Source organism: Callorhinus ursinus, unplaced genomic scaffold (genome assembly GCF_003265705.2).
Source record: "Callorhinus ursinus isolate GAN/ISIS: 27379988/994484 unplaced genomic scaffold, GSC_fseal_2.0 scaffold1, whole genome shotgun sequence".
In the NCBI taxonomy this organism is placed as follows: Eukaryota; Metazoa; Chordata; class Mammalia; order Carnivora; family Otariidae; genus Callorhinus; species Callorhinus ursinus.
Genome location: NW_027397063.1, coordinates 5,406,765 through 5,433,193, shown reverse-complemented (window position 1 = coordinate 5,433,193; position 26,429 = coordinate 5,406,765). Strand labels below are relative to the sequence as shown.

The following is a 26,429-nucleotide window of genomic DNA, read 5'->3' as shown; positions in this document are numbered from 1 at the left end:
TACTTGGCCATACCTTCATTATTAGTAACATTTTCTGCTACCGGGGCGGCATTACTGGTTCCTGCAGCCATATCCAAAAGAGGTTGAATAATTTCAATTTTGAATACTCCATTTTTTTGCCAAAGGTTCAGCACACGAACTATTTTACTCTGTTATGTGTAACAAAACATGAATATACAATAAATATTTGCATAAAGAAATAAATCTCTAAGCATTTTATAAACAGAAAAAAATTTATCTTTAGAATTATGACCTGGTTAAAACTACCCTAATCAGCCTTTCTTCAGTAGTACAAACTAGAATAAAAAACAAAGATGGGGGAGGAAAGGGGGAAGAAACAAAAAAGAAATATAACCTAGATAATCAAAACAAATATAACAAAAAATGTATTTCACCTTTTCATTATATTTATTTATGATCACAAAGAAATACCATCACTGACAAAAAAAGTAATCATCTTAGAAAAGTAAATGAAGTGAAGAATTTCTTCAGGATGATATTAACGTTAAAATATTTAAGAAACTGGTCTGTAACTGATAGGTAAGTTGTTTTATGGCCCAGTAAATATGATGGAGATCCAGAGATGTGTTATTCATAAGAAAAATAACTCTTATGTCCTACTCAAAAAATGATCTTTTCTCGTTTATTTTTCCCACAAGAACACTCCTCCAAGAACATAAAGAAAGAATCCACAACACTCAAATTTATATACTGTTTACTGTCAAGAATATCTTCATTCTTCATTCTTCTGAGTAGATTTAGTAGTATATTTCTCCCACCTGCTGGGAGTCCAGTTATTATGTCTGTAATGTTCTTCTACCTTTTTATAGTATAGTAAAATCAGCTGGAAGTATAAGGAATTAAATACTGTAGTCTGATTGCTAATGAATACCATTTATACTCCAGCCTCTTAAATCTGGGGAAAGCCATCAATTATTGGTCCCTTCTTTCTGGAATAAGCAACAATATGAGATGAGTACTGCCTTTTTCTATGGCAGAATTTATCACTCAACTACAAGTAAATCTTTCCAACTCCTTTTTCAACAGTACAACATTCCAGAAGAAATTTCACAAGAAAATATATAAACATGAGATGGCCACAAGAGAAAACACTGGGTTTTGTTTCAAGTTCACAGAGATCCCCATATAATTCTTTCAAATATATAATATATATTTAAATAGATTTAAATATAGAAATAAGAATACAAGTTTTAATTTAAAAATTATTAACTATACCTTATCTTCAGATGGACAAAGATATAAATATTGGAATGTGGCGGTTATGTTTTTAGAGAATCTTGGCCCAAAAACATCTTTATCGGTTCCAAACTGATGACGAGACTGTCGCACAATTGAGTCAATTACATATAATCCTGGAACCTTGTACTCTGGTTTACACTACAAAGATAAAGATACAAAGTTAATAGAAGAAAAGCAAAATCACAATTTGACATTAATCTCCCTTTTATAAAACTGTATTATCCAGTGATTGTTTCTATTTGGAAACCGCTTGAATGTTTAGCTCTCTTATTGGCTAGCATGTCAAATTTCCCACAGGCCTGTACAGAACTACCAATTCTCTTGATACTTCAGACCCCCAATATTTTACTTTCCTCTGATCCCTCTACCTCCCCACAATTTCCCAGAATCAACATTACTTTACCAGTCCCTAAGCCACTTCCACACTAATCCACTTATTTATGATACTCTCTACTCCAATTCATCCTACTTAAAAAAATAATTTCTACCTTTTAAAGTCATCAAAAAGATAATTTTAACATCAATTTTAATTCTACTAAAGTAGAGTATCAGAGAAAAGAAAAACTAAGGAGAGATCACATTTTTGGCCTATCAGATTAACAAGAAGAGAAACAGACACATATATATTTCTGGTGGTACAACCTTTGTGGATGATGATTTAGCAATAAAAGCAAAGCCTTATTTGATCCAACAATTATACATCTAGAAATTTATCGTAAGGAAAACCATTAAGATTCATCTAATTTTTTCCTTAAGGCCAGCCACTGAAGTGAAATGTCCAAAAGGAACTAGCTGAGTAAATGTGGAAACAAGCAATGGAATACTTTTTTGCAGACATTTTATGATAAATTCAGTGGGAAAAGCAGGTTATCAGTCACCAGTTTCTCTTTTATGAATGTACATGTACATAATAAAAAACATAATAAAAAATGAATAGATCCAAATATAAATATCATAGTAATTTGGGGTGATGGCATGTAGGTAATTTTAATTTTTTCCCATTTTACTTATTTGTACTTTGATTTGCTACTATAAAAACTTCTACTGACCTTTTTTTGGTCTGTTGGGATTCTAACTCCTATCTCTCATCTAGTATTCAAAGGCCATGGATCAAAGACATTCACACACATTTACTGGTATGTACTACAAGGCACAGCTCCAGGTTGGGGGAGAAGATAGAGATGTCTAAGTCTCTGTTCTCAGTCCTCTGGTGAGACAGATGTGTGCTAATCACATGGTTATAAAACCAGATACAACTGTAAAACTGAAAGATGATTTAATTATGATAGGAGCAGGGAAAATCCGGAATAACTTCACAAAGTGATTTCACTTAAAATACTTCAAGATGAGTTAAATGTCAACAAAGTAGACAGGGCAAATGGCACAGGAGGGACATCAAACTCAGGCGAGAGTCGTGTTGAGTACACCGGAAACTTGTTGAGTGCCTACCTCATACTAAGCACTCAATCAACAGTATTGCTATAGATTTTTATTTTGTTAAAAAAAACAAACTCAAGAGATTAACAAGAACACCTAGTGACAACTTTTTTTGTAGAGTAGCTTTAGAAGCAAGCATCCAACTTACAATTTACAAAGTAAATTACAAGTACTAATCATAACTAAAATGATATAATAATGAAATGGACAGTTACCTTTTTGATGAACTTTTCTACTATTTGAACTACATGCTTATAAAGCTGAAAAGAATTAAAAGAAAATTAATGTCGTTTACTTATTTCTACATATTCAGTAATGTAATTAGAAAATACTTAAAACCTTAAAATTGCACAATCTGAATTCTCAAAATAATACTGAATGAACCATGACAAATAATCCCTAGTCAACAAGTGAACAATCATAAATCAGAAGCGAATTAACTAAAACAGAAACTACAAAAATCCCCCCAAAAGAAGGTCCTTCTCTTAGATTTTTAATCAATAAACGTTAATAAAGTAGTGTATTCAGGCAACTTTATGAGACTGATAAGAACAGTGGAACTGGAACTAAATAATGCAGTTTCTAAAGCGAGTCAGCTATTTAGGTGTGATCTTGAAAACATTTCACTTCGTGAAGTCTGAGTTTGTTTTTTTCCCTTCTTTTTAATAAAAGTATGAAGCTAATACTCAGCTGACTTACGAAAAGAATTAACTAAAACAGTGTGCCTGAGTGGCTCAGTTAAGCGTCTGCCTTTGGCTTGGGTCCTGATCCCAGGGTCCTAGGATCGAGTCCCACGTCAGGCTCCCCACTCAGCAGAGTCTGCTTCTCCCTCTCCCTTATGCCCCTCCTCCTGCTCGTGCTCTCTAGGTCTCTCTCCCTCTCTCTCAAATAAAAAAAAAAAAAAAAACTATAACAAAGAAAAAACCCCTTTTATTCAACTCTCTACTTCTATTAATTCAACACACACACACAAATTGGCAACTATGTGAGGCAAAAGGTGTGCTAATTAATTAGCTTGACTGTGTTAATCATTTCATAATGTGTATGTTTATCAAGCCATCTTGTTCTATTATATTTTTAAATACATTCAATTTTATTTGTCAATTATACCTCAACAAAGCTGGAAAAAATATAAAGTGGAGATACTAAACAACAACAAAAAAGGAAAAAAGCAGGTTTTGAAATTATATGTTACAGTTCAAATATACTATACTGTATTAACATGTATCTTCAGCAAAAGTTAGTGCTCTTTAAATCAGGCCTAAACTAATAGGACGAATTCTCAATATTTTCAAAATCTCAAAAACATTTTTTGAATTAAATATATTCATTTTATTCTTACCTTAATAGCTTTAATGGCAGCTTTAGTGATAAGAATCATCTTGGCTCGAGAGATGGGAGGTTTCATATCCATAAGTGAAAAGAGCTTAAAAAACAAAAATAATTAAAAAAAATTAAGTTAGAGGTCAATTCCCCCCAGTTCTACAAAGATAGTACAATTTATTAACTAAAAGAATAACAAACTTTTGGAACTAAGTTGAACAATTCAGCTAATAAAGAAAATCCAAGCACTTTCCTATATACCTGCATCACTACCAAGAAAACACAATAGGAAAAGATATTAAAAACAGCAAAAAAGAAAAAAAACAAAAAACATTAAGAAATTTACAAAACCTGTAACTGAAAAAAATGTAAAATTTTACTAAAGAACTCAAAAATAATTTGAATGCAAACATACCAGGGGTTTCTGGACTGAAAGTAGCAATTGTATGACTCAATATTTAATGCAAACCTCACTGAGATTTTGGAGATCTTCAAATAATTTAAGGGTCGTTTGGAGAAAGATGTATTACATTAGGCAAGAAATTTAAAATGCTGGCATTCACAACTTCTTGATTTAGTCAGGCATAAAAATGGCACCATATTTAACAAATCTCATGACAGTCAATCCAACAATCAGGTGCTGCCCATGAGATTTAACCACACATGCATACTTCTTCCAAAGTTTAAATCCAACCAAGACGTAATGAAAGCCCCTAAGAGTTACAAGGATAAAATCCTGACATTAAGAAACTTCTATCTAGCTTCTTAAATTCTTCTTTTTTTTGTTTTGGTTAAAAAAAATAAGATTTATCTGAGAGAAAGCACTCCTGTGCTCACAGGGTTGGGGGGGGCCGAGGGAGACCAGCAGACTCCTGGCTGAGCGGGAAGCCCATGTGGGGGCTCCGTCCCAGGACCCTGAGATCATGACCTGGGCCTAAACCAAGAGTCAGAAACTCAACCAACTGAGCCCCCAGGTGCCCGTTTGCATTTTGTTTAATCATGGGCACATACTCACCCTAGGACTTCTAAAAAGATAATTTGTGCGGTTTTTTTTTTTAAGTAGGCTCCACCCCCAACGTGGAGCCCAATGCAATGTGGCTTGAACTCACCACCCTGAGATCCAGACCTAGCTGAGATCAAGAGTCGGATGCTTAACCAACTGTGCCACCCGCACCCCTAAAAAGATATTGTGAAATAATTAAAGTTTCGGGGCTTTATATCAATATTTCCATTTCTTTCCAAATAATGTTGATACTCCAAATATGAAATCTCTAAGACACAGATCTTTACTAGATCACTAAGAAGTTAACCTGAGTACAAAAGTCTCTTTTCATAGGGTAAACTGCCCTATCTGGCAACATATCCTAAAAATTCAGAGAATTTTCACAGCTTTTCACACAACTACAGACACAATGGGACTATAGATAACAGTAACATTAATATTAGAAAAGGCATGGAATGCCAGAGATAATCAATACAAGAACCAGATACTCTGGTTTAAGCAGAGAAAGGTAGAATTCTTCCATAGGTAATATTAAGATTAAAAAAAAAAGGGAGAAACACAGATATTAACAAAGGAATTTGTTTTTTAAAAATGTGATTCTCTAAAGAGGATCATTATTCTTTATTATGTCTTTACCAATGTAATAAAAATTATCGAGAATGCTCATTAACAGAAAACAATTGGAAAGGAGACAGTAATCTGAGATTATATAAACCGATGGGAAATGAAAAACCAATTTAAAATATTACAACTTAAATACAAATTCTAAAAATGTAAACACTGCATGAAATATATAGCATGCATTTATAAAGGACATATTACCATTTATAAGTTATAAAATTTATTAAGACAACTGTTTATTATTTGTTCTATTTCCTTCTCTGTACCTTAATGTAGAGAAAGGGGATGCAAAAAAGTTTATACATGATCTTTAAGAATGAACAACAGTGAAAACTATATCCCTGGTCATTAAAAGCTTAGAGAATCATATTTTCATGAAGCCTAAGCAAAAACTATTCATTTAATGTGTCAAATAGCACTTCTTGATTACTTCAGCAGTAAGCAACCTGCCATATTAAAAAAACCTCAGCCAACTGAGCACACAAAACAGACCAATGTATCATTGGATAAAATACTCCACAGTCTATATTGAAATCACAACTTGTTAAAAAAATTAAAATACAGCCTATATCATACAGCAGTATAACCATTCATGTAAAATACCAGCAAGAGAACCCTCAAGTGCTATTATCTAACAGACAGTAAAAAGGGTATTAAACATTTCATAAAAAAAGGATCACTTGGGAAGAGAGGAGGGAAACAACATCTGAGTGCCTACGATGTATAAGGAAGAATTAAATTTAGTGGTATATAATTTTATTTAATCATATTAACAACTGGAGGGAGGTGGGTGGGGGATGGGCTAAATGGGTGATGGGTATTAAAGAGGGCACTTTTTGTGATGAGCACTAGGTGTTACATGAAGTGTGGAATTACTAAATTCTACACCTGAAACCCATTTTACCGTATGTGTTAACTAGAATTTAAATAAAAACATGGGAGAGAAAAAAAAGTCATACTAACAACTAACAGATTCTCTTCCACCTGTTTGAGATGATACTCAAAAGGGTTACTTACATCTGTTTTGGATGATGCCCAGGGAATGGGTTCGAAATTATAATTTGAAGATTTTATAGCTCACAATTCTTTTTTTTAAAGATTTTATTTATTTATTTGACAGAGTGAGCACAAGCAGGGGCACTGGCAGGCAGAGGGAGAGGGAGAAGCAGGCTCCCTGTGGATGAGGGAGCCTGACATGGGGCTCGATTCCAGGACCCTGGGACCTGAGGCAGTCGCTTAACCAACTGAGCCACCCAGGCGCCCCTATAGCTCACAATTCCTAATAGCACATTCATATCCTTAATGCAATGCTGCTTATGGATTAAATACATATAAGAACCATTAACTATGATGGGGAATACAGACAAAATACCAAGCAGGCGTCTCTGCCACATATATGTATATACACATATATACATATAGAGAGAGTATTGACTCAGGGATAATGACTAAACATACTGAATTTAATTTGGGATGCCTACTGAAATTCAGGCAGACAAGAGAATATGGATCTTGAACACAGAAAAGGTCCAGGCTAGAAAAAAGAGTCAAAGCCATGAGTATGTGTGAGAAGAAATTTGTAATAAGAAGCAAGCCAAGAACATATAACCTAGGGTATATAAAAAATGCCACTGGGGTATAGAGAAAGGGGTTGCACAAATGAATAATACCAGGACAAATACCAGAAATTAAAGGCATTTGGCATGGTCAAATGTGGTAAGAGGCGCAAACCAAACCTTGTTTGGTTTGACTATTAGGTGGCTGAACAGATACCAGTTTTTTAAAGTGATTTCAAAGTCCAACTGGTAAAGAAGTGGCAAGTGAGGAGGTAGAAATGCAGTTTTGGATCATTTTTCATTCATTTAACAAATTTCTGAGCGCTTAGGAAGTGTTAAGCTCAGTGACTGGTACATAGAGGAGGCAGAGCCGTGTTTCAGTGCTTTAGACATGACCACCCTTAAAACACCTCTAACTTGCAAGCACTGCGATGTTTCTATCACATTTGTTTCTTTTTAGATGTTCTTTGCTTTCCTTTACAAATGCCTTTCTCAAATCTTAAAGGTGAAAATCTGTATTTGATATAACTTATAAAGAAAAACATTATAGGCAGATAGAGAAGTTTCAAATCTGGAGGTTTAAAAAATTACCTTTTAAAAGCTCAATGAATGTTACTGATATTTTATTGACTTCTTCAAAATACAAATTCATCAGTCTCTACCTTTTGCAAGGCAAAAAGGTTCTCCCAGATACCTAGATCAATACCTTCATTGGATACAGAGACCCATTATGTTGAAATTGATATACCTTACTGTAATTATGTGCACTGACACTACCTGTTTAAATAGAAACACTAATAGCCTTTGTGATAGTTAGATATTATAATTCCATTTTACAGATGAAAACACTGAGGCATAAAAGTTTAAGAATCTGCTCAAAATCATAAAGCTGATTAGGTGGTAAATTTAATCTGTGGTCCACCACTACCCAAAGCTCAAGTTCTTTCCAATAACTACCTAACAATAAAGAAATTATTTCATTAATACTATAATACATTATCCTGGAGGAATGAATAGCACACAGACATTAAAGACGATAGACTATAAAAAAAGTTTTATATATACACATATATGTATGCATACAGACCCAAATAAGCAAGTATACCAATATGCAACTGTTATGGAAGGACTGAACCCAAAGATCTTTTAATAACAAAAAATAAGTGACATAGAGGTAAAGTGCTATGTCCAGCCAAGCAGTAAGTTAGAGGTAATGTACTAAGTCCTTAACCAGATCTAGAGCAAAGCTGAAATTTAATAAGCTTAGATAAGAAAGAGTTAATTGACATGTTGGCTGAGGAATCTCTCAGAAGTATACAACCTTGTGGTGCTCTAAGACTCAGATTATAGTTCCTGAACTTTTAAAAACAATAAATTTCTGTTAAAGTAATGATAAGAACACAAGATCAATAATCAACTGTCTGGGAAATCCTGACTCCCCCACTGCTAGCTCTGAGAAGTTGTTTCTTCATCTGTAAAATGAAAATAATAGCCCCTACTTATATTAAGGGAAGTTTAATACAAACACATATAAAAAGCACTTAATGCAACACCTAGCACAGAGTAAGTACACAATAGACATTACCTATTATTACCACCACACATAATTTCGTTGAAAGGAGAAAGAATTCTGGAAATAATTCAGATAAGTGTTTTTCAAACTGTGGGCTGAGATACATTAGAATATAAAAATGAGCTTAACGGGTGTGACAGAACTTTTTTAGTGGAATAGAGTAAAAAAATAAAATAAACAGCATTGTACACAGCAAGGGTAAGTACTGTTTGGTGAAGTTTCTCTGTTTTGTGTGGGGGTATGTATGCAAAAACACCTACGTAAAATTATAAATCTTACTGTAGGGGTGACAGTCAAAGGCGCTGACTCAGAGAAAAATTCTTTTGTTTTAGAAATGAGGGAAATAAAGCCCAAACTGCTGTCAACTTTCAATGAGTAGATTCCTTAAGCCATTAACATATTTCTTATGAACAAACTGTGGGGAAAAAAGCAGCACCATCGAGTCAGAAAAAAATTTCATATTTTTCAATCAAGTTTAGAATACATAGTACATATAGAGACGAAAGAGGGGTAAAGATAATTTGGGCTCTAGTTATTTCTGACCAACATCCAATCTCAGCCAACAAACCTCAAGGGAAAAAACCTACTGGCTTTATATAAAAGTGTGAGAACCATAAAATTTAATATAATTCCAACAAACTCTACTAGTGAAAAAAAACCCCAGATATTTGGGTATTCCGGAAAGAGTCAGAAAGACCTGGTTTTGATTCTGAGTCCAGCCATGTACACAATTCTGGACAAATCACATAACACTGTAGGATGCAGTGTCCTCAAATGTAAAAAAGACATGGTAGTTATCTACTTTTCAGAGGTTTCAATGAGAACTGAGTTAGTTTTTGCAGATGGAATGACTAGTGTATCACCTGTAAGTGCTCAATAAATATCACTAGGAGCAGCACTCTCCCTACTATTACAGCCTCTATTCACAATTAGTGTAATTTGTCAATGAAAGCAAGTATGTCAAAGCAGCCAGAGAAACCCATGCAATTCTCATACAAAATAGCAGAACCAGCAGTAGGCTGAAAAAGGTACAAGACCCGCTTGGAAGGCATTAGTAGAAAAAACACAGATGTGTTTGGCTTTTTGCTCTGTCACTAGCTGAATGACTACAGAAAGTATATATGTGAATACAGTCTTGCTATATGACATATAGAGAAGCCTGATACACAAGGGGATCATTCATCACGATCCCTTATATCAATAAGGAATAGTTTCAAGAGAATGTAAAGAATGAGAATATTTGGCCTGTGACACCTGTTGAATTCATAGCTTGAAGTAGTCAAAGTAACATGATAATCTGCTATTTACTAACAGTATAAACTTTGAGAAGTTTAGTTAACCTCTCTAAATTTCAAGGATCTTTTAAATATGAAAAGGGGGATTAACAGTATACATTTCATAAGGCTATTAGGATTAAATGAGGTAATACACATAAATCTCAGCCTAGTACCTGACATCTAAGTGACTCACTAAATAAAGCTATACAATGCCCTGAGAATCTTTACACACACATTGAGCTTAATTTTTTGTTATGGCTTACCATAATAATCTTGCTCGTATTACATCTACTATTCAAACACTGCATTTAGAGAAATCTTCTCTACAGTGACAATACCATAGTATCAAAGACCCTTAAAGCCGTATAGCACCTTAGTACCTAATGTGGTACTTAAACCAAATTTAGAACTACTTTTATAATATATCTACAGCTTCCGCCAAATGACATAAGGCTTAATAACTCATAACTAATCAGCTCCAATGGTCATAGAGGCCTCCTGTGTACTAACTCCCAATCTCCCTTCTGATACCTTCTCTCCTGTTCCAATTCTGAATAGTGATCTCTCCTACATGATAAAATATTTAAAGATAACTAAACATGTTTCCCACTCAACTATCTTCTTCAACTATTAGTGAAATGGTATTTCTAGATCTACCCTGGCTATTCCTTTTAAGTATGGTATCACCAAATGGACATCGTCCAGATGTATTACTGTGTTAATGGAATCTAGTGAATTGCTTTTTTTTTTTAAGTTTCCTATTTCTGCAATAACACATTACCACAAACTTAGCTTAAAAACAACACAAACTTATCTTACAGTTTTGGAGGTCAGAATCTCGCTAGTCTGAATTCAAGGTGTTCACAGGGCTATTATATTCCTTCTGGAGGCGCTAGGGCAGAATACATTCCTTGGCTTTTCCAGCTTCTTGGCTCTTGGTCTGTCTCTTCCTCCATCTTCAAAGCCAACAGGGTAGCATCTTCTCCCTTACCTTTGCGCTTCTGCTGTCACATCACTGACTCTCCTCCATCTCTTGTATAAGGACCCTTGGGATTACATTGTGCTCATCTAGATAATTCAGGATAATTAACCCATTCCAAGATCTTTAACCCAATCAGATCCGCAAAGTAAGGCAACATATAATAAGTTCTAGGAGTCTGAAGTGGATAGGGGAGGAACTTCTTTCCTTCTCTAAAAGATTTCTTTATTTGAGAGAGAAAGTGCACGTGTGGGCAGGAAGGGGAGAGAGAAAATTTAGTAGACTTCGCTGAGCTCAGAGCCCAAATACAGGGCTCCATCTCACAACCCTGAGATCATGATCTGAGCCGAAACCAAGGGTTGGGCGCTTAACCAACTGCGCCACCCAGGGTCCCTGGAACATTATTTAAAAAACAAAAACAAAAACAAAAAACAGTGCTTAATTCATTAACTCACACCTATAATGAACCAAAACCCTCAAACTGTTTTCAATGGAATCTCTATCAAAACTAGATCTTCATGTTGACTTTATGTTGTTTTCTGACAGTCCTTTCAATCTACTTAGGTCATCTGGAAATAATTTTCTGCTACTTGATGTAGCAGCTACTCTGATGAGCTTATAAATTTCATGAACTTTCATGAATGTGCTTTATATGCCTTCTTCCAACTCAATGGTTTTTTAAAAATTAGTAATAACAGGACCTACTTGTGGGATGACCCGGATATTCCTTGGACACTGCCTGTCAGCTCAAATTCACTTAATACTCTCATCCTGCCTATATTTTTCTAACTTATTCATGATGAAATAATGACAAATATCTTTCTGAAATATTTGGCTTATAGTCCTCACTAGATAAAACACTTCACAAAAGAAAAAAGTTTAATTTGGTCTGCTACGAATTGTTAATGAATCTGTTCTGGCTCCTAGATTAGAAATTTCTAGAAGTTCATAAAGCAAACAAACAGAACCAGTTAAGATAAAAGTTATTGGCATTGAGTCTTCGATTTCTGGAATGTGCCATTTCCTATTCTTTGAAATAGGAAAAGCAATGAAAAGAATTAGAAGACCATATTAGTCTAAATAATTCTTCTAGGGCGCCTGGGTGGCTCAGTTGGTTAAGCGACTGCCTTCAGCTCAGGTCATGATCCTGGAGTCCCGGGATCAAGTCCCACATCAGGCTCCCCGCTCAGCGGGGAGTCTGCTTCTCCCTCTGACCCTCTTCCCTCTCGTGCTATCTCTCATTCTCTCTCTCAAATAAATAAAATCTTTAAAAAAAAATAATTCTTCTAATCCCTAATCCCTCAATGTTTCCTTTAGGAATCTTCCAATGGAATACTTATCGCTACCTTTTTCCCCCCTAAACTTTAAAAAATTTGCTTTCCTGAAATTTATTTTATAACGAATTATACTGATTATATATGCAGTATTCCTTCCTTGCTATTATCACCTCCAAGATGATAAATTCTGCCTTAAGCTGGTGTTATTAATACTTATTTACAAACTTTAAAGGAAAAATATGAATGCTTCCAAAAGGAAGTATGTACATTTACAATGACAGGGTGGTACTCAAATCTCCCTACTGATAGATGCAGATAGCAATTAATTCTAGTCTTTCTTCCTGTTTCATTCATTTGACTCAATATATCAGACACATGGGTTTCAACCAAATCAAGGAGTTAAACTCAACATAACTTTAATGGTTATTAACATATAAACACTTTATAAAAGTACACATTGCATTTCTTAACAAAAGGAAACAAATAGAAAAAAATTAACATCATTTTTTCTGCAAAGATGCTTTTGTCCATCTAATTACAGCCTGAAGACAACTCTATAAGATATTGCTAGAACAATTAGGAAAGGGATAGTTAACAGCTCCTTTTACATGGCATTTCACTTTATGCCTTAAATACACTTTACCAAAAGTTTGTTCAAACTAATACTTTCTTAATACTGGGCAATTTGACATGATGGGGGATGGGTTGGGAGGTACAGAGAGTTGCAAACCAATCACATGAACAATGCCATTCTACCAACTATGCCATTTTACCTGAAAGTAGAACATGTACAAACAGTAAGAGACAGTAAAATTGAAAAATATGTAAAATAACTCAATTAACAGAAAAAAAAGTTCATCCTTACCAATAATCAAAGTACAAACTAAAACGAGATACAATTCTTCAATTGTCTAACCTGCATGAATGTAGATTAGCATCAAGCAGAGAGAGCCCTCTACTGATGAAAGCTAACTGGGGAGTTTTAATTTCAGAAGGAAATTTAAAGCTATATATCAAGAAGTAAAAACAAACAAACAAAACAAAACAAAAACAACTTATCTTTTAAGCCAACAATTCCACTTCTAGAAGTTTATCTAAAACAATAATCATATGTGCTCAAATCTTCCATCACTATTTTAAAATTAGAAAATAATTTCCTGTTATTAAAAAGATCTGGTACCCATATAAAAATTTCCAAACACAAGTGGAGGGGGAAAAAGACTAAAACACTATAAAATGTTAATGCTATTCAGTGGGATGGTATTTTCTTTTATTTCCTAATTTAAGTTTACATAACTTGCACTAATTTTAAAAGGAAAAAAATTAAAATCCACTGATTTTAAAAATCAAAAACTTTGTGTCTGAGACAAAAATGCATTTCTCAACTTTTGATTATAAATAAAATATAATAAATACACAGAACCATCATTATCAGATATATCTTATTCATGGATTAAACCTTGTCTTTGAAGTTAACAGTTATCACAATTTTTCAAAATTATTAAAACATATTTTTTAAAATAAACTTAAAATTTTGCCCCTTTAAATCCTTATAATAACTGATGCCCTTGTGGATATAAAACCCAAATTTGAGAAATCACTATCTTTGTATTTTGTTGATCTCTGCACATTAAAGAATCCCTTTAATTACTGACATACTTTACTGCCAAGCAAATTCTACTGACTTCCATAGTCAAAAGTCCTTTGAAACCCAAATGTTTTAACCAATTTTCAAAACTTGCTTAGACGAAGGTATAAAGAGACAAGACAGTCTGGCATTAATATGAAATATTCCTAAGACGGAGCAAATGTACAAGGCCTTTTAAAACAAAGAGTCAGGAAAAAGAAACCATTGTCTCCCTGCTCCTACTGAGCAGTCTTTCATTTGACTTAAACACTAGAAAATAGTTCCATTTATTTCTCCACAAAATTCACTTTTCAGATTTCTAAAGATCCCTAACCAGATATTTTTACAAGCAACACAGCTGCACAGAGTATTCTTAAGTTCAAAAAAAAATTTCGTACTTTTCCTACATTGCTTTACCTTACTACATCCTCCTACAAACTCTCCAACTTTTCTCCTAGTTCCAGAATTTGGAGTAATGCTTTACAAAATACACATCTGTAAGTGCAAATAAAAAACATTAATATTAAATACGAAACTACTTTTGAGTTAACTACTTATATTTCTATGTGCATTAAGAAAATAGAATATGGCAGGGGCGTCTGGGTGGTACAGTTGGTTGAGCGCCCAACTCTTGGTTTTGGCTCGGGGCGTGATCTCAGGGTCTTGAGTCTGCTCTGCACTCAGCGGGGAGTCCACCTGGAACTGTCTCCCTCTCCCTCTGCCCCTCCCGCCAGCGCTCTGGAGTTCTCTAAAATAAATAAATAAACCTTAAAAAAAAAAAAGGAAAGAAAGAAAACAGAATATGGCAAACAACAGTTTAAACATCATCTGCATTATTCCCCACTTTTTAATTATATCATCAAGCCCTATTTGTCACCATTTGCTGCTGGCAGAACTAATTTTCTAAGCAGTTAATTTCTCACAACTTACTCTGTAAACTATGTCCTTAATTTATTCTTCACTTAAAACTAACTCTTCTATCATTTCCAAGAACCTACCCTTAACCCAAAAAATTTTTTTAAAATTATCTCTACACCCAAGCTGGGGCTCAAACTCACAACCCCAGGACCCAGAGTCCCATGCTCTACTCACCCAGCCAACCAGGCACCCCTCATTCAAAACTTTTCACTTTAGAACCAAGGCTTCCTCTCTTCAGCAGGGCTTTTAACCCATTCAGTTCCAGCTTAGAACAATTTTTCTATTCCTTAGCTACATTTTGGTTCACTGAACTGCAATCAATCCTCCACTTCTTTCTTTTTACTTGATCAAGAAATAGGCAGAAGGTGATTTTAAGAAATGGCAAATATTTTATCTGTGCCATTCCTCTACCAGCAGACTCCAGATTGCAAAATTACTTTTACTGTGCCTCACTAGTGAACTTTATGTCCCCCAAAACTGGCTACAGAACATTTTTGTGAAGGGCATCTGCCTTCAGCTTGGGGGTCATGATCCCGGGGTCCTAGGATGGAGCCCCGCATTGGGCTCCTTGCTCAGTAGGGAGCCTGCTTCTCCTTCTCCCTCTGCCCCTGCCTGTGCTAATACATAAGATCTTAAAAAAAAATTTTTGTCAATTAAATATTTCCTCCTAGACTTCAATATAAGAAATAAAAATTAGAGGTGCCTGGGTGGCTCAGTCGTTTAAGTGTCTGCCTTCGGCTCAGGTCATGATCCCAGGATCCTGGGATCGAGCCCCGCATCAGGCTCCCTGCTCAGCGGGAAGCCTGCTTCTCCCTCTCCCACTCCCCGCTTGTGTTCCCTCTCTCACTATGTCTCTCTCTGTCAAATAAATAAATAAAATCCTAAAGAAAAAAGAAAAATTATCCCATACTTAATGTATCTCATTTATAACCAGTTATTTCCACAAAGTTGTCACAAATGGATTTATGTGCAAGTATGGGACTAAAAGTGAAAATGTTAGCATTTATTAAATCCTCAATCAATTTAAAATTTTAATTGTGAATATAAATTAGTGAAAGAAATATAAAGGCCTAAAAGTGCATTTAAGTTTTAAATATGGATTATCTGTGCATGACTTAAAAACTTACCAAACTTCATTATTCTTAAACTTCTACAAATCCTTCCAAAAGTATACATTTTGGTGCACTTGTTACCATGCTTCAGACGTACAAAAGTTGTTAGTGAGCCCTCTCCTCTCATCAACACTCCAGCAGACAAAGATCCACTGCTCAAAAACCTTCAGCACAACCATGTGGGGCTATGGACTGGGCTCAGATGGGTACTTAGAGTACTCAGTCAAATCTCCCAACTGCCATTTCTACACGGTGTGACCTTGGTCAATTCACACCACCTCTTCGGTTTCCTTACCTTTAAAATGAAAAGAATGGAAAGACACACCTATATAAAACTCTCAGCCCATTAGCTGCATCTGGCTGGTGGGTTAAGGAGCAAATGCAGGATTCCTTTCCTGTCCTTCCCCTGAACTGTCCCCAATGGATTACTTCTTAAAATAGCATGTAAAAACTAAAGATACCCTATAAAACAAACTTACAATTCAGGATCAACAAAATAATTTACAGAGCCTCTCGGTACCTACTAGATACTGTTTTCAATGGAAAGAAAATCAGATTAAGCAACAAAACAATGGAAATGATGTGCTAAAAACTAACGTTTTCCTATTTTTTAAACAGGTTTCAGATATAATTCACATACCATAAAGCTCACCCCTTTAAAGTATACAATTCAGTGGGTTTTTTGTTTTGTTTTGTTTTTTTACTATATTCAGAGTTGGGCAGCCATCAGCATTATTTTGTTTTAGAATACTTTAATCCCCTCCAAAAAATTCCATACCCATTCCTCCCTGCCACCAACCAATAATCTACTGTCTCTATGGATTTGCCTATTTTTGACATTAAACAATAATTAAAGCCTTTATAAAGATTTGAACATATCTCCAATAAACCCCAAACTTGGCTGTCCTTTCCAAAGTGATTTATTATTCAGCATCTCTTAATTAAGGTGAATGAGGTGATATATAGCCATTAAAGTCTAAAGAATATTTTGTTTCCTAAAGGCTTAAAAGGCATATTACTGTAAATTTCCATATTATAGGCTTCTTTTCAGCAGGGTGTAATTCTGCTTCAGCTAAAACTCAGCTCCGACAAAGTCAAAAGGGGGAAAAAAGCAGAATAATCATGATAAAATGCATAAAGATGTATTAAAAATATTGCAGAGGGAGATTTACAGACTATAGAGTTGGTCAACTACTACTCTCTAAGGTAACAGTGGGACAATGGGAGAAGAAAATACAGGTCAGGCAATCAGTGGGTAAATTGTCTCTAAAGACTCTAAATACAATTAATAAAACTGAAATCATTTTATCATCACTAAGCACTGGCAATTCTAAATAATATCAGGTATAAAATAGTCCTTCCTCTAAAATATGTTGTTGACTGAGATGCTTAAGTTTTAATCTGTTGCTGTGGTGACTTTAAGTTTTAACAATATATAAGCATCAAATCTATACGCTTTTACTACATATCCTCTAATAAGCCATCTATTCTAAGTGGAAATTCATTAGGAAATCCTCTAGTTATGTGGTCAGTGCCCAAAATATGCAGATTCGCCATACCTGTTCATCTGGAGCGTCAGTACAAAGAGATTTAGGATAGCCTGCACTCAGGCTCAGTTAGTTTCTCCAATCCTGTGGTTCCTATATATGTGTGTGTGTTTAAAGAGTACATTCAAAATATGATAGCTGAGTGCAATTCTTCTTTCTGAAATCTATTTTTCTGGTATAAATATTTACAAACAGCCAGAATCAGCCTAAAACAACGGTATAGTGGAACACAGAGCTTGAAGATCCATGAATAAAAATCATGGAGAATGCCATTACTACTTTACAAAATGTAAGGAAGTAGACATTTACACATAATTTAAAGAATGTTTAACTAATAGCAATCTATACTGAATTTTTCGGTGGAAACATTTCAGTGAGTTTTTTTTTTTTTTTTTAGTGAGGAGACATTTGAAAGTCACTACAATCAATGTGGAAAGACATTCTAGATTTCTAGATTTATTGTGAAGTGGTTTTTTCCTAAATTTCTAACCAAAGGTAACTTATATTTAAGACTCCCGGGCACCTGGGTGGCTCAGTTGGTTAAGCGACTGCCTTCGGCTCAGGTCATGATCCTGGAGTCCCAGGATCGAGTCCCACATCGGGCTCCCTGCTCAGCAGGGAGTCTGCTTCTCCCTCTGACCCTCTTCCCTCTCGTGCTCTCTATCTCTCATTCTCTCTCTAATAAATAAATAAAATCTTTAAAAAAAAAAAAAAAAGACTCCCTAACTAGTGTATGTCTGTTGCTTTATATACAGCTTTTCATAATTAAAACTAATAAAAAGTGTTCTTTAATCAATTATGGGTGAAGATTGATCAAGCGGGCTAATACTGTCTACGGAACACAAATATGTGAAGATCATCTTGATAGTCACTGACAAATATGCAGAAGGTAAGGCCTGAAAAGAAACTGGAATATCATAGTAAGTCAGTATGACAGGCCAGTATGTAGGTAAGCTTTTCTGTTTTTTTCCCAAAAAAAGTATCAATGCAATTTAAAAATACTAACTTTTTTCCACTGTAGTATATATATATTTGCAACCGGCATAAAGTTCACGTTTCTTTCTTGGCCATTCTCATGATTATTTCTGGAATTAATTTTGTTGTATTAAAAAGGGATGTATTAAAGAGAAAAACTGTGCTCTGGATGTCAAATATGCAAGGCGTGCCACTGCTCTACAGTTTCTTCCAACTAGGATTACTGACCCACATAGGTTTATAACAAAATCACCAATTATCCAAACACAAATTTTAACTTTCAGAAGAACTTGGATGGCCCTCTACTTTTCACTGAGCCCTGCCGTCTCCCCCACTACCCACCCCGTGACTCCATCAAAACCTTAGCTTCTAATTCTTAACTTCACTCCAGAGTCACATTGGATTTCTTGCAGAATTCACTACTAATCAGTACAATGTGCTTCATTGGAATATCAAAGTTTCTACATTTATGCCTTCACAAGGACTCTAGCTATAAAGCAATGAAATGTAATCAATAAACCATGCAAATACTTAATAGGACAAAGGTGACCAGGGTATAATGAATTATAATACTGTTTGTGAAATCTTAATAGTTCTCAAAAAAAAAAAAACCAAGAAACAAAAAATCATGATAGTACACTGCTAATCACACATAATATTAACACGGAAATGTAGACACGTCTCTTCAAGTCTAAGCTTTCAACGGATCTTTTTAAGGCAAGCTGAACTACTACCAAAACTCTACTTTTTCCTGTTCCATAGGAACAGAATATTAATCAACTAATGGTACTAAAAATTTGAATAATGGGCAAATTGCTTATTCTATATAGCTGATGACGTCGTGTAGCTTGTTTTAAGCTCATCGTTAAAGATGTATGCCGTTGCTCTGAAGTATGCTTAAAAAAAAAGATCTGGCATATTATCTCAACAAATGTTATGAACAATACTAAGGGTCCATCATTTATATAAGAACTTTTTTCCTACCATGTTACCAAAATATATTTAAAACAAGACTTCAATGTGTGCAGATATCTACACAAGTTACCCGGAATGCTGAAGTAATTATATTCACTTGGGTTCCATGGCAGAGAACCTACAATTTGTATCTGGCAAAAAACACCCTGCCCCAATACCAACTACCATTTGTCAACTTTCTGCCAGGTAGTTTTACGTCCTGAACCCTGTTTCACAAGATTTATAAGCCAACTTTTCCATTATTCCAATTTTTCTCTCAATTAGTTCCTTATCACGTGTCCATGTAATTTTTTCTGAAACAAAATACTAAATGAAATGCCAGACTTCTAGGGTAGGGGATATTTTCAACAAGAACATCAGTGATAAATGCTGCAACAGAAAGCTCTGAAGAGCCAGCATTATTAAAATTCACCATAAGGCCAGACATCTACTGTTGTTGGAGATAAGCAATTCTGAGAGTCAAGAAAGAGCAGAATGCCACGATAACTTTTAATATCTAAAACTCCTGTGGTAACAGCATAACATGGTCAAATGAGGCAAGAAAAAGACCTCCAATTTTACTTCAACTGTGGCCTGGTCCTTTACATCTCTTTCACACAGTAACAATCTTGTGTCAACTCTTTTCCACTGCTTTAGATAGACTTGGAAGGAAATGATCAAGAACTAAAGATGAACATGAACAGATTAAGAAAAAAAATACTTAACAAAGTATCTTCATCATCTGATTTAAATTCTCCATACCTAGTAATCAAGAGGTAAAACATACAATAGTCCATACACAAAAATTTCCAGTGGGAAAAGAAAGGGGTGGCAAGCTCCCCGCTGAGATGTGTAACACAACTCTTCCTTCAGGATAATGTGGTGGTTCAAGACTGACAGCCCAGTGGATAAGGGTACCAACATAAATTCATACATAAAATATTCATAAAGCTTAATCTGAGTTTAAAGATAAAAATGAATGTTAAAGTTCTTGTATTTTCTTCCTGCACTTCAGCATAACATTGTATGTACATCACCTCAGTATCTCAGCGCTGTAGTTCTCTAAAAATCTGAGGATCCCTGGGAGTCTAAGTTCCTTTCAGTGGTCTGTGAGGTAAAAACTGTTTTCATTTTAATACTAAAACATTTCTTGCCCCCTTCATTCATTTTCTCACAAGTGTACAGCGAAGTTTTCCAGAGGCTACCTGATGTGTCTAATTACAAGAGACTGAATAAAGAAGTAGATATGAGAATACAGGTTTACAAACCAAAGTTGAAATGAGACTTGCAAAAATGTAAAACAATGTCACTCTTCTCACTTTTGGGGGGGAAACATTATTTTTCACTTAAAATGTTATTTATGTTAAAATATAATGGATTTGTTATTTTCAATAAATGCATTTCTCAGACTAAATTTCTAAGATGATAAATATCCCAAAGACATATGATATATATATATATGTGTATGATATCATCCACAGATACAAAAGCTCTCTGTAGCCCTTAACCTTTAAGAGTTAAAGGAGTCAAAATCCAAAGTTTGAGAACAGCTGTCCCAGAGAAACTCTTATACAATGGAGATAGATATGTTTGAGAAAGTTCATTCAGTGTTTGTCAGCAATAATTGAGAAGCAACTTAAATGTTCATCAACTGGGGAACCAGATAAATAAAATATGGTTTATTCAAATGATGGCATATCCAGCATTAGAATGAAATCTTAATGTTAACAACGTTTGAGAAAAAAAAAAGCCCACGAGTATATACAATATACCACTTATGCATATCAAAATACAGATTATATACTGCTTATGTACCACAGAAATTGATACTAAATGCATTTTGATTGCCTCTGTGGGAGGAAAGGACTTTAACTTGTAATATTTTAAGCTTAAGTTAAAAACACTTATAATAGTAACAACTGTCCATTCTTGTTATATCTTCTCTGCACTTTTTTATACTTTTAAGTCTTTTTTTAAAAAAAGATTTTATTTTAGAGAGAGCAAGTAAGTACAGGTGTCCTGCGCTCGTGGGGGGAGGGGCAGAGGGAAAGGGAGAATTTCAAGCACACTCCATGCTGAGCTCTGAGCCCAACCTGCTTGATCTCAGGACTGTGAGCCAAAATCGTGTCTGATGCTTAACGGACTGAGCCACCCAGCTGCCCCTAATTAAAAGTCTTAAAATCATAAACGCTGCTCCCTCCCAAAAGTGTGGGAAGATACAATCTGTTGGGATTAGAAAAGACTGGTTAAAGGCTAAAAATGAAATCAATGGATTAACCAATCTGTAACTTTCATTCATTCAACAAACTTACAAAATACCAAACTCTTCACATTAAGGAATATATAAACATAGCAGAAAACAATTAAGTATTGGCTATAATTAGTCACTCATTTTTTTCACTCAACTTTTTACAACACTTAACAAAGCGTCTCACCATAAAACTCCTGTTTAAAGGGTATCTTTAATAACTTCATTCTTTTTATCTTCCTTCCCATATCAGAGATACTGACCTCTTTTACCTATGATCTGTACCCTTCCTTTTAGCCACAATTGTGTGCTAAGCAAGCCCTTTTATTTTTAAACTGTGCTTCTCTACACTTCCCCTCCCCCAACACGCTCAAACTTCCACTCCTGAGACCAAGGCTTCAACATCACTTATTAAGGCTAAGATCACATATATGCTACACAAACATACAAATGGCCTACCACTAGTGCCTACTACCCTGTTAAATGCTCTTCCTTCCCTTCATTCTTGAGGCAACTTTGTCCTTAAATCCCTCAGAACCAAACTTCTAAAAAAGACTACATTTGTGACCTTTATTTCCTTATCTCCTTCATCACCATTCAACCTTAAACTTCAGATCCCATTACTCTCAAATTTTAGTAGCTTTTTTCTTAAGTCTTAACCTGTTAACTGCTCCCTGGGTATTATACAAAATATTATCTTTAGGCAGCAATTAAGATGGAGAGATGTGCATTCATATCCCAGCTCTACCATTAGCTAACAGTATGCCCCTGGGCCAGTTATTATTTAACTTCTTTGAAAATCAGTTTCCTCATCTATAAATGGATGTCTGTGCAAGGTTGTGGGAATATCCGACATGTATTTATAAAATGCCTGATATGCCATAGATGCTTATTAAATATTAATTCCTTTTCTCACCCCCTCTCAATTTTCTCCAGGGCACATCTGAGAATGACTCCCATATGTCTTCCTCTATTTCTTGGTTGCTTCCAAGTTTGAGTCCTACATGCCCAACCGCTTGCCAAAAATTTCCACATGACTTTTCCACTCAATCTCAACCTGTTAAAAAACCAAACATTTCCTCTTCCACTAAATATGCTTATGATGACTGCTTGACTTGTGCTAGTAGCATCACCACTTTCCCAGCACCTAGAATGTGGGGGCAAAAGGGGCTTATTAGCCTTTCAGATGGCAGGTCCACGGATCCCTCCTCTCCCTGCCACTACAGACATGCCAAGTTCAGATTTTACTCAATTCTACCTCAGTCCTCAAAATGCCAATCTTCCTCAAATCTCTGCCTTCTACAATATATACAAAGCAAGCAGTTTTCTTGATCATATCACTCCACTACTTAAAACCTTCAGTTTATCTAGAGCCTAAAAGTGGAATTTAAACATATTAGACAGACATGAAACTTGTCAGGCCCCAAATTACTTAACCATCTTTACTTTCCAGTAGCCTTTGGAATCAAACCACTGTTCACTCCTCAGCACTGTTGCCCTTCAATCACTACTTTCCTACACCTTCTGAAATCCTAAAACTGACTCCACCTTCTCTTCCCAAGTCTTCACTGATCCCTCATAGCCATCCCAGGGTATTTTTTAAGAGCCCCAGAGGAAGTTGTTCTATCACATGTTAAAGTTATTTGCCTTAGTCTTGTGTCCTCTATTAGATCAGGCTCCTAGGGGACAGAGATCCTTGGTAGTACCACAGTACTCAGGACACAGCTTTGTAGCTGAGCCTGCATTTAAAAGTTTATAAAATTAAAGTAAGACTTGGGAGATTTGAGGTTACAAACTAACCAATAACATTTCATGAATGGGGAGTAATAACTGAGAAGCACTACAAATCAAACAACACAAGAAGATGAATTTTAAAGTCAGACTAATTTCTCCAGAAGAAAGTTTCTTCCCAAATCAGAACTGGCAACACACACCTAACATAATGTAATCTGCAGCTCATAAAGAGTAGGAATGGAAATAAAAATTTGAGCAGAAAGGTGAATAATGATAGGAAAACTCTCATTTCGCACATTTTAAAAAGGTTAAAATACCATTTCCCTTTTTTGAGAAGTCAGTATCCTACCTTATTTTTGTTTTTCAAAGTATCAACTCCTGATCACACTTTTCCAGAACATAAGATATTTTGCTTAATGTGCTTACTGTCAACTTCCACACTGCTTAACTCAGAATTAAACACTTCTGATCTTAACAATACTCTAAAAATCCCCTTCTTCATTAAAAGTTAACATTAAAAAGAGTCAATAAGGTTTTATCTTGGGAAAGAAATGTACTTATAATTTTTAAAAACTCTTGTACCATTTGTAAAATTCTCATGCATTCAACAAGTATTGGCCTCCTATGGTGAGGGGAGGAGGAAAGAACAGAAACTCCCTACCCTCATGGAGCCAACATTCCAGTAAACTTTGCCTTCAAGAAACCAAGTCAATTTCCAGACCTGAAATCTTTGGAGCATTATGACAAATTCTCTAGCCATCAAATATTAGGAAATATTATTTCGTTATTTTGAAAATCATCACACTGGCCAACACCAGTTGCTACTCCAGTTAAGACATTTTATGCACCCATCGGTTGAAGACAAATCATTTCTAGGATAATCTGTAAGGCAATAAAAGATCCTAACTGCAGTGTTACTGGAGGATCCCATATTACGGGACTGCAAATCTAAAGGAAAGTTATCGCACGTTCATTCTGTTCCAAGTGAAATTACAAAACCTTATTGTGAGATGCAAGTTTTTAACGCCGTATCAAGACATCTAGAGCTACAGCACTACATCTCACTTTTTCAATGTTGGGTTTATCTTTAGTGTTTGGAAAAGGAAAATAATCCAACTCAACATACGACAACAGTTTCCATTCTGTAACTGTATTTTTAAATCACCAATGGTCAAGTCCCCTCTCCCCAAATCGACTCTGATGAAGAGGATGTGTGGACTCTACGCTCCCAAAACAGCACCTGGAATCAGACTTGAGACAAAACTATAGAGCTTTAAGGCGGCAGGCAGCTTTGTTCCCGGTTTTGGGAGGTTTTCACATGTAAATGTTCCCCTAGAAGGGAGCCGCGGATTAACTACCGCGGGAGGAGTGCGAGGGTGGGGGACTGGAGGCCAAAGCCGGCTTTCTACCGGACCGAGGCGGAGCAAGTACTCCTCTCCCATTCAACTTTTTAGGTGTCACGTTGGGGCCACCGAGACCATTAAGAGCATTGTGTTCATGACTGGAAATGATAAGGAGCCACCCCTTTTCATTTGGGAACCCCATTTCCCAAGTATGTGAATCCCGGGAGAAGGGGATGAACACCCTCTCCAACTCCTCCCCGACCCGGGATCAGAGTCCAGCAGCCGCCGCGCCGCGGCCTGAGCAACAGGAGAGCCGAGGCCGCCGCTCCGCCAGCCCAGCGACCGGCAGATGCTCCCGCTCCCCCGCCCCCAACCCCACACGCCCGCCCGCGCTTCTTTCTTAGCCCCTTGCGGGCTCCCGGCACTGCGAAGCCAGTAACGGGGCTGGGAGCAGAGAGCGAAAGCGCCCGGACCTGAAAGAGGGCGAAGTTAGAGGCACCGGCGCAGACGCGGGCTGGGGGAGGCCGGAAGGGGGCGAGGGGGGCAGCCCGAGGTCGCCGCCCGGGGGTGGGCGATGGGGGAGGGGTGTGGGGTCGGTTCCCGTGGCCGCCGCGACCTCTCCCAGACCACAGGCCGCTCTGCGCAGGCCCCGCCGCCCCGAAACCCGGGCAGGAAGCGTCCCCACCCCGACCAAAGCTTTAAACCTCCGGCGGCGGGAGAAACGGAGCCCTGGCTCCCGCGGCAGGCCCGGCACCCCCTAGCCCCGAGCACTCCTCACCTCCTGGTTGAAGGCGTTGACGGCGTCCATGTTCACGCTGCGGCGGCGGCTGCTCCGGGCCCGCCGGTCACATAGACCTCGCGCCGCGGCGGAGCGGGGCCGGGGAACCGGCCGGGCCTGAGGGGCGGGGGGGAAGCGACGAGCGGCGGAGCCAGAGGCCGGGCAGGAAGAGGCTGAGGCCGAGGCGGCGGGGCGGGCGGCAGAGGCGGAGGGTGGCGGGCCCCCTCTCAGTCCCGTTCGGAGGATGAGGAAAAGGAGGCGGCGGCGGCGATGGGCTCCAACATGTCCGTTTGCTGGTGGCGGCTGCGCTCTGCGTCTCGCTGACACGGCCCCCCGCGCCCTCACGCACTGGCCCACACTGGCCCGACCGGCGAGCGGGCGGGCCTCTCTCTCCCTCTCGCCAGCGGGATGGCGGCAGCGGCCCGAGTCCACGCCGCGCGGGGCACCCTGGGACGGCTCGGGCCTCCCAGCGCTTCCTGTGCCCGGCTCCCGCCCCGCCCCGCCCCGCCTCGGGCGCGCTGGCCCCGCCCCCGCCCCGCCCCCGTCCCGCGCGCCGCGCGCCCGGTTGCTGGCGCGTGACGCTGGGACGCCGGGCGCTTTCCCGCCGGCGGTGGCGGCGGGCCCGGGAGATTGCTTGGCACTGAGGCTGGGCCCCGGCGACGACGCCGGAGAGCGCGGCACCCCGAAGTCGGGAGGCTGGCACGGAGAGGGCCCGCGCACACGCGCGCCCCTGCCCGACGCGGCGTTCCCCCGTGCGTTTTCGTGCCATTCTGCCCAAGCAGGCCCTGCACCCGGCCGGGGCGATTGGGCGGGCACGGACCCACTCGCTCTCCGCTGCCTGGAACAAAGGGCGCAAGATTTAACCTCAGCCCGCTGAGCGTGCACTT

General features: G+C 37.5%; 1 protein-coding gene across 5 annotated transcripts in view; it reads right to left on the bottom strand.

Moving 5' to 3' along the window:
• SCAF4 (SR-related CTD associated factor 4) overlaps positions 1–26,015 on the bottom strand; it is a 61,235-nt gene extending 35,220 nt beyond the window's left edge. For 4 of the 5 annotated variants that reach the window (XM_025872205.2, XM_025872186.2, XM_025872196.2 and 1 more), the window contains exons 1-5: positions 25,543–26,015; positions 4,040–4,123; positions 2,913–2,957; positions 1,237–1,398; positions 14–149 (exon numbers count right to left, since the gene is read on the bottom strand). In XM_025872205.2, coding sequence (XP_025727990.1) covers positions 14–149; positions 1,237–1,398; positions 2,913–2,957; positions 4,040–4,123; positions 25,543–25,572 — 457 coding nt within the window. In that variant the 5' untranslated portion in view covers positions 25,573–26,015. Of the gene's footprint in view, positions 1–13; positions 150–1,236; positions 1,399–2,912; positions 2,958–4,039; positions 4,124–15,978; positions 15,998–25,542 lie in introns of those variants that run through there. The other variant, XM_073891252.1, reaches the window with a different exon arrangement.
• Between the last annotated feature and the right edge of the window lie 414 nt (positions 26,016–26,429).